The sequence below is a fragment of the Eretmochelys imbricata genome, chromosome 18, assembly GCF_965152235.1.
Source record: "Eretmochelys imbricata isolate rEreImb1 chromosome 18, rEreImb1.hap1, whole genome shotgun sequence".
Classification (NCBI taxonomy): Eukaryota; Metazoa; Chordata; order Testudines; family Cheloniidae; genus Eretmochelys; species Eretmochelys imbricata.
The window spans coordinates 10183485-10196868 of NC_135589.1; the positions used below are offsets into that span (position 1 = coordinate 10183485).

General features: G+C 46.6%; 1 protein-coding gene across 2 annotated transcripts in view; it reads right to left on the minus strand.

Annotated features, from left to right (window-relative positions):
* The window catches only part of KAZN (kazrin, periplakin interacting protein), a 393973-nt gene that overhangs the window by 327202 nt on the left and 53387 nt on the right, over nt 1–13384 (minus strand). The window contains exon 2 of one of the 2 annotated variants that reach the window (XM_077837232.1): nt 3546–3560. The exons of the other annotated variant lie outside the window; for it this stretch is intronic. Within the exon in view, the coding sequence (XP_077693358.1) occupies nt 3546–3560 (15 nt within the window). The remainder of the gene's footprint in view (nt 1–3545; nt 3561–13384) is intronic. 2 annotated transcript variants of the gene reach the window in all.

The following is a 13384-nucleotide window of genomic DNA, read 5'->3' on the forward strand; positions in this document are numbered from 1 at the left end:
TTTCATGTATTTATCCACACAATACTGCTGTGAGGTGGGGCAGTGCTATTATTCCCATTTACAGCTGGAAACGGAGGCACAGAGAGGCTAAGTGACTCACCCAAGATCACACAGGAAGCCTGCAGCAGAGCTGGGAACTGCAGCGGGGACTCCCAAGCACTGGCTAGTGCCATAACCAAGGAACCAGTCAAGGAATCTCTTTATGACTTCATTGCTGCTGTTTTCTCCTCTAGTCTTTCCTCCCTGCATCCAAACTAACAAAGGACTCTATGGAATAACATCACACCCGGGATGTCTGTGAGGAGCATAACCCTCCACCAAAACCTGTTGCTTGGATTATGGGTTTCTTGTATTTGATTTGCATTTGCAACGCAGCCAAAAGAGAGACTTTTTGTATTCAGCTCCAATGGCATCTAGCAAATTGATGATGGGTGCGCAGGCAAAATTATTACTTCAATATTTTTTCTGCCAAAATATTTAAGCTGCCCCCCCCCCAATGAAACAAATTCCTGAATGATCATCACCCAGATGCTAAATTAGAGTGAAATTATGTTGAGTGGGTAAGGACAGCTCCAGTGAATCAGGAAACATTCCAACGCACCACTCCATGGTGTAATATGGGGTAGACAAGAGGGGACCATGGGCCAAATCTGGACCACCAGATGCTTTTGAACAAACCGTGAAATCTTTTCATTTACTTATTATCATTATCGTTATTGCAGTGTGAAAAATGCTTCTCTGGAGTCTGAACCCTGACTGTACCCTGCCCAAGAAATTTGGACCTTGACAAAAAGCAATTGATTGCCCCCAGTGTAAAACATACGGGGCTTGGGTGTATGCACACCATTGTCTGTTGGAGGAAGGAGTCGGCCCTGATTTAAAGGCTGTGGTCCTGTCACCCCAAAGGAAATAAAAGCCCTCCGACTGATGACAATGGCACAAAACGTCTGCACTGAAACTCAGGCCAGGCTTGTCTGAAAGGTCCATGAACGCCTGGGCCAAGTTATGGGTTTGGATGGAAGCTCACGCAAGGTTCAGTGGCTCCGCAGTCTGAAGGCAAGAGAAACTCAGCTGCTGTGGCCGGGTTTCACTTGAAACTGCAAACCCCGTGGGGAGGCAGAGGAGGCGATACCAAACCAGGTTCTCATGTGTCCTGAACACTCGGAGTACTGCTGGCCTCTAGACTTGCCAGCGAACAGGGATGCTGTGGCCTCAAGTGGCAGGGGTCTGTGTTTTGGGAGCACAAAGCCCTGAGTTATATTTCCCGTGCCTCATGTGAGTGAGTAGTTGAATTCGGGACCCGGCTTTCTGTGCACGTGCTGCACGAGGATACAGCTCGCTGCTAAGAGGCATTCTGAAGGGTCCTAGGGCCGCTCACTCCACCCAAGCTTGTAGGGAACTGGGGGAACCACTTGTGAAGGAGAGCCTGCAAGTCCCTGCCCCACGCCCCCAGTCTGGAATGGCAGCAGAACCACGCTCCATAACTGCTATTGGCTCTCCAGGGCGGCAGTCGCCCCTGCTGCTCCGACGCAGTCACTCAGGGAGACAACGGCCTGTGATCCGTGCAGCGGTAGCTCCATCCACTCTGCTCCTGCGCCCTGCCCACAAACCCCGCTGCGATACATGCTGTGGGGCTGGAGGCGCCAATCCATTTTGTGGGCTTCTGAAATCCTGCTCCTCCAGGGAGCTGTACCCGATAGGGCCTTCCACAGCCCCGGTGTAAGCACTTCTGGACAGAGACTGTCTTATTATACGCACAGACTCCCTCGCACAATAGAGCCCTGATCTCAGTTGAAGCTTCCAGGCACTATATTGATCCAAACAATGAAGGAGGAGAGGGAAGGGACATGATTTTCCCCTTGTGTAGCAGAGACTGTGTGAGCAAGATGAGTGAAAGAGAGCAGTGTCTCGGAAATTCAGTCAGGAAGAAATAAGACCCCTGGGTAATAAAATACAGGCCAGCTTCTCAGGCAGTGCAAACTGCCACAACCCCACTGAACATCGCCTCCCCTGCTTTGTCTTTCTCTAGCTCCACTGAAGTCATCTACACCCACAGAGGATCTGGCCCTTTGTTTTTAAAACGGTAAAGTGACCCCCTTTCTCCACACGCCCCCTGAGCCTCCTGAAGCCCCGCAGACTTTGTTAGGGGCCCAAATTGCACTGTCTACGTTTTACTGACTCTCCCTGCGAAGCCTGACACGAAAAGGTCACTGATTTGTCAGAGCAGCTCCATTTACTGTGTCTTTATTACTGCAGCACGCACACCGAGCGAGAGCCGAGATTGATTAGGGTTATCTCGGGCAGATCATATAATCGGCGCGGGTTTGTCATTGTTTTATAGTCTCATCAACAGTAAATCCTCAGATTCTCACCAAGGAGGAGAGGCAGGCATGCTGCATTTCAGCCTGCAGTGCTAGGACTGGGATGAGCACCCTTTGGGAGCGCTCTGAATTGGAAGCCACACGTCTGCCGTCTTCCACTGTCTGATGAGCGGGACTTTCGATTAACCTCAGATAATGAGCTATAGGACAGGGAAAGCATGAGGTCTAACTCAGAATACCCAATACGGAAATGGAATGCCCAGGTTTGGCTACACAAAATATTTGCCTTTGTGTTTTCTTATGTTTGTCCTACATCGATAGACGTAAGTGGATACAAGGGGGAGTAGAGGTGAGTAGCAGGTGGGTTAATGAATGCGCTAACCTATGACCTCCAGAGATCAAATTTGATCAATGTCACTGCAAAGTATGAGAAACCAGGGACTGGTTGGAGGGTAGAGTGAGTCAGTTGCTGGCTGTGTTTCTTCTGCCTCAGTCAAACTAGGGGGGAAAAGCAGGAGCCTTCCCCGATAAAACAGAAATGTCATCTGGGCTAGTTTATCCAGAACAAATACATCACAAATCCAGACCTATCATTGGTGACTGGCTACAAATAATTCATAGAGCAGCAACTGTCACAGCTGAACAACGAACAAGAGATGTACTCTACATCAAATAGCTTATAGAGCAGGGCTCATTCTAGACCCAGAGGTTGCACTTTCTATGGTGAGTTGGTCCATTGCCTCTAAGTAGCTGCAGGATTGGAACTTAAGTTGGACAAGAGATACAAACTCAAGAGATAGTTTGGGTTAGGGAGAGACTAGGGATTTGCTGAAGATGAGAAGGGAGAAACGACTGCTGAGCGGTGTGTTCTTTAAGGAGGAATTTGGAGGAAGAGAGGAGATACCTGGAGGACAAGAACCAGGGAGCTTGTGCTTGCAATATTACTTAACTCTCATATAGCACAAACACTGCATGTCTCCAAGTGCTTCATAAATGCAGGAAGAATTGCCTCTATTTGACAGGTGGGAAAACTGAGGAACTGAAAACTTAAGTGGCACATTCCCCCACTCACACAAGTCAGTGGCAGAACCAGGAGCATAATCTTGCCTTTTGACCTCTTGTCTAGTGTTCTACCCCTGGCCCGTGTTGCCTTATTTCCTTAATGCTTTCAGTCTAGTCCCCCATAGTGATCTGGCCACCTGCCCGCACTCAGCCCCTAGCTACCCCCCTCCCTGCAGCCTGAGCTACCCCCTGCCCGCACACAGCCCCTAGCTACCCCCCTCCCTGTACCCTGAGCTACCCCCGTGCCCTCACACAGCCCCGAGCTACCACCTGCCTGCACCCTGAGCTGTTTTCAAACTTTTTGAGCTGAGCCCCCCACCTTTGAGTTATAATTTGTGATTGCCCCCCACCCCCAGACAGGTGGGTGGCCTGGCAAGGTGAGTCAGGTGGTGTAGGTGGTGCTCCCTCCTTTCCTATGCCCGAGCTCCCCCCCATCCCTCAGCCCAGAGTCCCGTCCCATCCACCCCCACCCACCCCTTCCTCCCTGCTGGGCTGAGGAGTTTTTATAGCAGGTTGTGGGAGGCCTCAGAATAAAAAAGGTGGAGAACCCCTGCTTTATAGCACGGTCCCTGGCTCTCACCAACTCGAGCCATTTCTCACTTCCATGAACATGGTAAGTTCTACCCCTTCCCCACTTCCTTCTCAAAAATACATCTTCTAGCCGTGGGGGCGGCGAGGCAATCTCCAGATTCATGTCCATTGCCACTGCTGTCCCTTGGCACGACTCCATCACTGGACAAGAGCCGAGACCTGACTTGCACCCATACGTTCAGTACGTTGCTTAGTCTGCTGAGGGCAGGGGGGAGGAAACGACGAGGGCAGAAGCAATAACATTTATGTCATAAATTAGAAAGTAAAACAACATTTCTCGGCTCAGCATAGTTATTTCAGTCTGAAACCAATAAACAATGGCCCAATAGCTTAATGGGATTGAAATATGATGGTATTCAAAGGGAATATCAAAAGCGTTAATAGCCTGTCTCCTTCTAGCTCTATGCTAAAGCCAGATTATGGCCCAGGGTTAAAACCATGCTCAGCCTGCATGCCACATTTTAAATCTTCTCCATTAAGTGCAAGCCACCGGCATCTCAGGGGGGTGCCAGAGGGGGGGACTCTTGCAGCTTCGGCGCAGGTGAGGGCATTTCTGCTGTTCTGCCTTTGAACGGCCATGACACCGTGCAGCAGCAATGTTCAACGTGCTGAACCCAAAAGAAAATAGAGGATGCCCCCACTGTTCCCGAGCCTGCCTCCGCACACCCTGGAGATGCTGTGTGCCTCTGTTCATGACGCTGTAATTACCGGCATTGCGAAACACAAGCTGTTCAGAGTGGGGACAGCTACTTATTTTTGTTACCTACCTTCCCCCCTCCCCCCAAAAAAAAATTTTTTTAAGCTTCTCTAATGACTGTAGATAGAAACAAAAAACAACCCTGCAAGGACTTTCCATCAACTTCAGTGGATTTTGGATCGGGCCAGGAATGGGGGTGAGCGTTTTACTGGGGCATCTCCCAGGGAATCAGTTTGGTGAATGACTTAACAACAGTGACTGCTGCTTAAGTGGGAACTCTTATTAATGGAGATGTGTTTGGCTAGTGCTAGTGCCAAGTAATTAAGTGATGCTTAACCAAATGTTAAAGGTGAAATTCTAATATTAGGCATCTTAATATCAAAGTTCTCAAATAAATATTAAAATAAGAAAAAATAAAGAGCTGAAATGAAATGCAGTAAACATAATCCCCCCCCCCCCAATTTACCATTCAGGAGAGAGCATTATATGACATTTTAAGGTGTTTCATGTTGGTTTTGGTCCTAATGCTTAAGCTTAAATGGGCCTGCATTAAACAGTGGAAGCACCAATCTTGTGCACCATGCAAGGACTAGCACAGGGGTGGGCAAACTACAGCCCGCGGGCCGGATCTGGCCCTCAGGGCTTTTGATCTGGCCTGTGGGATTGCCACCCCCGTGGAGACGCGGACCCCGCGCCACTCCCAGAAGCAGCTGGCACCACGTCCCTGCGGCCCCTGGGGAGGGGGACCGGTTATGGAACTAGTTGACAGTTTTCAAAAGTTTGAATTTAAAAAAAAGAATGTTTTAAAAAATTTGTTAAAGTTTTCCCCTTTATTTCAGACCAGTGCTGATTACTTGTATTAATTTACACAATACATTTATACGGACCTCCATGCAACAACAAAACGGTCAGCTTTCAAAGGATGCATTTTTAAAGAACATTCCATTCCAAAGGCACTAAAATATTGACAGACGTTCTAATATTTTACTGTATACACCAAGTTATGCGTAAAAAGAAGAGGAGGACTTGTGGCACCTTAGAGACTAACAAATTTATTAGAGCATAAGCTTTCGTGGGCTACTGCCCACTTCATCGGATGCATAGAATGGACCATATAGTAAGAAGATATATATATACATACAGAGAAGGTGGAAGTTGCCATACAAACTGTAAGAGGCTAATTAATTAAGATGAGCTATTATCAGCAGGAGAAAAAAACTAGATACAATTAACTTGGGTTTGAATAGAGACTGGGAGTGGCTGGGTCACTACCCATATTGAATCTATTTCCCCATGTTAAGTATCCTCCCACCTTCTTGTCAACTGTCTAAATGTGCCATCTTGATTATCACTTCAAAAGTTTTTTTCACCCCCAATGCACCTGATATTGCAAACGGAAATTCAATATTAGCTCTTTAAACTATGCGTTGTTTTTTTAAAATTAGCTTAGCCAGCAAGTGACTGTGCAAAATTAGAAATAGTAATAATTAATAATAATCAATCAGGATTAGGAAATAAACCAGGATCAAAACACCCTCATAAATAACCCTGCACTCCCTGCACATGGGTGAGTGTGCTTACTTTTAAAAAATCAGGTAAACATTGTTCAGGCCAGCAAAATTGCATTGGGGGAGGAGAGCCGGGGGAGGAAGCCCTGGATGAATTATGGATATTAGTTATAGAAGTAAGTTATTAAGAGGCTTTTCAGGGTTAGTGTTCCACGGATGACATAAATGTAAGTTTTCTGCATTGAGGGGAAAGTTAAAAAGGTAATGTTTCTGTTCCACTAATGGCCTTTGTCTAAGATGACGTGTCCCCAAGATGGACAATTAGTATAAAAGGAGTGCAATCACTTCAGGATTGCTTCTGCAGTGCAGCAAAAAGAAAGGAAAATATTTGTACGCCGAAACACAGCAATCTATCCCCCCAAATAAAGACCCCAAGTCTGTATTGTATATTTGATTTGGATCAAGATAGAAATTTCCCACTGAAGAAAGTAGGTCCAAAATCAGATTACTCCTTGCTACGGTAGGTCTCAGTGAAAAGTACTAATGGTTCACCCCATTGTATCACAGTGAGCTCATTTCAGACGTGGAGAGGAAGAATTCTTGGTGATAATCTTTGGCATGAAAATGAAAATATATTCTGAAGCACGGAAATATTTTTATTTGACGTCTTTTGACTGGGAAGGAGGCTGTGTGTATCCAAAAAAACAAACCCCTTATTGGTTTTAGATAAATATTTGAAAAGTCCCTTTACATTTATACACAGGCAGGAATAGGATTTCTTTTAAGGACTGAAATTAGGGTGTGCAAAATCCATCCTGAAGCTGATATTTATCACCCTTCCCCCTTTCTTGCTACAATTCAAGTTATTCACAAGATTCTACTTAATCACATTGGAAGGCAACATCATACATTTATACGTATTATAAAGAGTGACACTGAATCATTTCAACCCAGTAAAATAAAAACTGGGTAGGAAACATCATTATATTTACAAATGAATGGTTCAAATCGAGGCAGGTTAGACTGGAAGAGCACTCATTCTGTTTGAAGGGTACGGGACTGATCCAAGCCCTTGGAAATCAATGGAAAGACTCCCACTGACTGCAGTGGGATTAGAATCTGACTCTGGATATCTTTGCGGCAGATTTTTCCCTGATAAACTATTATAACCCAGTGAGAGAAAAAAATTCCCACTAGGTGACACGTGAAGCCATTTTTGCATGTAACACGGTGTTTCTCGCTCCGGCTATGTATACTTGGAAGCTCCAGCTGCCTGTTGGTCCTACTGTGCCCTCTGCCCTCCGACAAGCTGAACATTGTGAAGTTAAGCTTCAGGACACTGGTGCCAGTTTCTAAGCGCCCCTGAAGGAGCATGCTTCGCTCTGCATGCCAATGCTTACCATCTGGTTTGTCAGAACACGCATTATATTCAGAGCTCTGGACAGCAAGCCGGGTCGTACACCAGTTTCTTTCCGTAGGCTATTTCAGCTCTGTGCTGTGAGCATAATTTCCTCTTCTCCCAGGAATGTCAGAAGGGCACCTCCAAGTGGTGATCTAGGGAGAGCAATCCCCATGCATTCATCTGATCAACACTTGAATGAAATCCCTAGCTGGCTCCAATCCAGCAAATTAGGGCAGCAAACAGTTGGTGTAGAGGAGGATTCTCAGAGTTGGAAATATCAAACCCTTTGGGTGGATTTTAGGGCTTTTTTTGTGTTTTTTTTTTTAATTTTCCCAAAATGCACAAGAAGTCTGTGTTATCATCAACACTGCAGGGGAAGGATAGCCTCGAGATTAAGGTGCTAGCATGGACACTCAGGAGATTGGGGTCAATGCCTGGCTCTGTCACAAGCTCCCTTTGGGTATGTCTACACTACACACTAAGCCCAGGCTCTAACTCAGGTTTGAGCCCAAGCCCCCTTCTGTCCACACACAAATCAGTCTGACTCGGGTCAGCAAGCACTCACAGGACCTAGGACTCTGCTAGGAGGGTGGATCAGTGCCAGAGTCCTGCTGAGGCTCAGGACCAAGTCTGTCATTCTGCTGTGTGGACACAACTCAAGCCACAGACCTGAGTCAGAAGGTCTGTATAATCCAGCAACTGTAAACCCAGGTGTAACACGGTGCCCCAAAGCAATATCCTGGCACCCCCATATTCACCACTGTCATATAATGATGATATGTTTCGTGCAAAGTATGCCTTGTGAGGTATCATTCTAAAAGTCTTGATCTGTTGAACATTAATATCCTGTTTGACTGTATGTGCTAGCATTGTGTGTGAAGTTATGAAATTTTGCTATGTGCATGTTACTGAAATATGTTGTGAGGTTGAAAACACCCACAACCAGCTTTTCAGGTACAACAATGAAGAAGCTAAACAGTATTAATGGCCCCATTAAAGGGAATCCACACACCCTGGGACTATCTCAGGAATTGTTTACAATGGAGGCTCTCCAGAGGGAGCACGTAGGCAATGGAGGATTCTTGATGAGGTGGGGCAGGGGGAGAAGATCCCCACATCATGGGCAAAGATCTTTCCAGCAAGCCGGAAGAAGCTATCAACGTGGGAAAGTGACATCACCACTTGGCCTCATTCCCCCTAAAAGACAACACCTGAAAACACCTTAGGAACAAAGACTGAACTGGGGAAGGGAGCCTCAGGTAGGAAAGAAAGAAGCCCTGCCTGTGTCTGGAAGACTGGGGGACTGTTTGCACCATCTGGGAGAGACACAGCTTAATTCAAATCACATCTACTGTATAGAACCTAGATTGCAGTTTTGTTTATTTCTTAGGTAACCAACTTTGATCTGTACACTATTACTTATAATCACTTAAAATCTATCTTTCTGTAGTTAATAAGTTTGTTTTATATTTTTTATTTAAAACGGTGTGCTGCTTGAAGTGCATGGGAAATCTACTCAGTGAACAAAAACTGGTGCATGTCCTCTCCACATTGAGGGAAGAGTGGACTAGGTATTAATCTTATACTGGTCAGGCTTTTGATCAGGGCAGGACAGTACAGTCCAAGGGTGCAAGGCAAGGAAACTGTGGGGAACTGACTGGAGGAGCCTCTCTATTGTTAATTCATGAGTGGCTGAGGAAAAGCGTTCATGTAACTGCAGCTGGGTGTGTCCCTGCCTGTGTAAATGTTTGTGTGAGTGTAGGACCCAGAGCAGTCTGCAGTTTGTCACAGCCTCACAGTGTGAGAAGAGGCTCAGATTGGTATGCTGGAGGGCTCAGCTGTACCCCAGTTCCAGGTTGCACCCTGGGGAAGCCAGTCACACCAGGTTCACTATTAATGTGGCTGCTCAAGCATAGGCTTGAAACCACCAAGTCCACAGATCTGGGCTTACAATGCAGTGCAGACATGCACTTTGTGACCTTGGGTGAGTCCCTTACTCTACTTGTGCTTCAACTCCTCTTCTGTAATTTGGGAATAATAAACCTTACTCTCTCCCACCCTTTGTCTGTCTTGCCTTTTATAGCGTAAGAACCACAGGACAAGGAGTGTCTTTTATTACATGGATGTATAGCACAAAGTACCTGGATCTTGACTGGGGTCTCTAGGTAAGGCAAATACAAATTAAATAAAACAAGAAGAAACTAAACATAAGTGGGGGAGCAAGGTAGGGGTTTAACCTCTTACTGAAATATTATTATTAGAGGGGACGTTTACTTGCCTGGACCAGCATCCCAATTGTTTCATTCATAAATATTTTACCAATGGAGAATCAGCTTGCACAATCTTTACAATTGAGCTTTGATGAGCCAGAGAGAGAGAAAAAAAAATGATTTCCATTAGTGCTTTTGATGTTCTTTGCATACAGAATAAGGAACATGAAGGATTCAACTTCTCTCCCGCCTCTGTCCCCTTCACTTTATTCTTTTATCTCACAGAGCCATGCACAGTCTCAGGGATCCTGAGAAAATTAGGGTCTGCATTGGAAAGCGGAATATACTTTACTTACTGTGCCCTAATGGAACTCTTTCATCCGGACATCTTTCCTGCTTTCCATATAGCAGCTCTTCTGGATCGCGAATGGGGGGGCGGGGGGGGGGGGTTGGGAAGGCTTTTGTAACTATGCAGGCTGCAAGTCCAAAGGACTAAATCCTGCTCATTTTACTCTCCGGAGTAGTTTCGCAGAAACTGTAAATGGCTAATGCCCTGAATTGCACCAGTACATCCACACAGTGCTAAATCCTGCAGCCTGAAACTTATCCTCCTTCAAACTTCCTCCTGGAGAATTCCTCTGCAAAGCCCTCCACTTGCCAGTGGCTAGGCTGCTAGTGAGCCAGGACCTCCTGCTATCTGTGTGAGAGTTTGCTGATGTTACTATGACCTCATTCTCCTTTTCTTCTCGTGAGCTGTGAGCTCGTTGGGACTGTCTTTACTGTGTCATACACAGCATCAAGCTCAACGGACTTTGATCGGTACCCCACTGCTATTGCAACATAAGTGATAATCATATTGAACTGCATCTTGGGTAACCTCACAGAATTAATTTTTCCTTGACCTGCAACGTGGGCAACCTGACTGATTTCTTTGGCTGGCACTGACGTGAGGTTAGGATTTTGCCAAGCTGGCTTAATTATAGTGCAAATATGGTCTAAGGAAACAACAAAATAACTTTCTTTTTGGTTGTTAATGAAACCTAGCAGCATAGGGGGAGCACGGACGGGAGGCTGCAGGGGATTATAACAACTGTTTAACGAGCTTTCTACATTTCTCTTTTATAAACCAAGACAAAGCCTTCTGAGAACTCTGCACAATCAATGATGTGTTATGGCTGGACAAAGCAGCTGATGGATTTGGGATCCAAGCATGTAAGTTCTTCCACGTGAGCCGCTCAGGACGGATCCTTCAAAATACGGATCACATCTCTACTGTCATAGACTTCCATAGAGAGTTGAGGATGACCCCTAGCAGGAGGTGTCTGCATCTCCTAGAATCAGGCCCCTTTGCTTTAGCACAAACACCATTAGTAGCTTTCCCATGTCCCAATGGTGCATGGCATATCAAATGGTGCCAAATTAGAGGAATGTATTTCAGTGCACTGTGTGCTCGCTCTATGGATGGTGTTTAGCTGCTTTCTGAGAGTTAGTCACAACCAGATAATACCTAGTTTTTCATCAGTAAACCTCAAAGGACAGTATCATTATTCCAATTTTACAGAATGGGAAACTGAGGCACAGAGAGGCAAAGTGACTTGCCCAAGCTCACACCTTGAAGCAGAGCGAGGAATTGAATCCAGATTACCCGAGTCCCAGTCCAGTGCTCTAGCCATACAGCATATATATATATATATATATATATATATATATATATAGTGGCAAAAAATACTTTGCCCAGAGCTAAAGCGATTAAATTGTTATTCAGATATGCGAAGAGAGAGTAGTTAAAAGTCAGGTGAATTTGTCACAGTCATACAGCAAGACAGCGGCAGGTTCAGAATGCAGGACCTTAATAGACAGCTCCCAGGCATGTGATCAGGATGATGTTAAAATGGCTAAAAAACCCTAGTGTTGGTAGATACTTTATTCAGATTAAATGTAAGTGTCAATGCAAGCTGTCATTAAAAGGAAAGGAAACAAAAGGTTACACTAATGGTTCTGCAGATCACCAGTGGTCTAAAGCAGTGGTTTCAAACTGTGAGTCGTCACCCAGTACTGGGTCGCGGAATGTAAGACACTGGGTCACAGCGGCTCTGGTCAGCACCGCCGACCGGGCCATGAAAGGTCCCGTTTGCGGTGCTGCCCGGCTAAGGCAGGCTAGTCCCTACCTGTTCCGACGCCGCGCTGCGCCCCAGAAGCGGCCAGCAGCAGTTCCAGCTCCTAGGTGCAGGGGCCCTGCGCGCTGTCCCCGCCCCGAGCACTGGCTCCGCACTCCCATTGGCCAGTTCCAGCTGTGGGGCGGTGCCTGCGGGCGAGAACTGCGTGGAGCCATTTGTGTGCCTCCGCCTAGGAGCCGGACCTGCTGCTGGCCACTTCTGGGGTGCAGCGCGGTCCAAGGTGCCAGGACAGGTAGGAAGCCTGCCTTAACACCCCCGCTGCACCGCTGACTGGGAGCTGCCTGAGGTAAGCCCGTGCCTGAACCATGCACAAATTCCCTGCCCCCGCCCTGAGCCCCGCAAGCCCAGAGCCCCTTCCTGTATCCCAAACCCCTCATCCCCAGCCCCACCCCAGAGCCCTGACCCCCTTCCGCACCCCAACCCCCTGCCCCAGCCCAGAGCCCCCTCCCACACCCTGAACCCCTCGTTCCTGGGCCTACCCCAAAGCCCTCACCCCTTGCATCCCAACCCTCTGCACCAGCCCTGAGCCCCTCCCACACCCCAGACTCCTCATCCCCAGCTCCTTTGGGGTGTGGGCATCAACAATTTTCTTCAACTGGGTCACCAGAAAAGAAGTTTGAAAACCACTGGTCTAAAGAGCCCATCAGCAAAATTACACTATGAGACCTAAGCAGTAGAGGAAACTGGAGTAGTAGAAAGGGAGAAGGGTCCATTATAGGAGCTCTCTCTTCTGTCTTTGGGGGACCAATGTTCTATTGTACTTTAAAGTAACACTGAGGTTCAGACAGAAGTCAGAACAACCTGACCTCAATCTGGCTTTTCTAAGCACCGCAGCATAATGTGGACATATCTTTCTCTCAGGGGCTCTCACAAGAGGCAGGGGATACTACATACAGCATCACAATGTAAATGCAACGGTGCACAGTCACACTGAAGATGCAGGGAGGTGCAGTGACCTTCGCACAGGCTTTCCCTGTCTTACAAATCTGTACGCATTCCTCCTGGCATGCCAGTGCCAATATTTTCAAAGCCTGAGCTGCAAAGCTTTAAATTGCATCTTTTATTGTCTGTGTTGTAACACTGCACCAAGGCAATTATAGCCAACCTACTTCCCCTGCACTCATTCTTAAAGTGGAGCTTTCATGTATGAGGCACAGACTAGGGTTTCAGATGGGTTTTCAATTCACATCCCCTTTCCATCAAGGACTCAGCACCAGTCATCTCTTCTTTCTCGTATGAAACTTGCCATACTTGTTAGATTTGATAAATGCAATTTGAAGTAGTGGAGGGGACTATAAACAGAGTTTTTGTATGAAGAGGCCTGAAAATACAGATAGCATTTTAACGGACTTCCTGGGAACCGAATTCAAATGAGAGTGACTGGGATGCTAATTTCAGGTTTCAGAGTATCAGCCG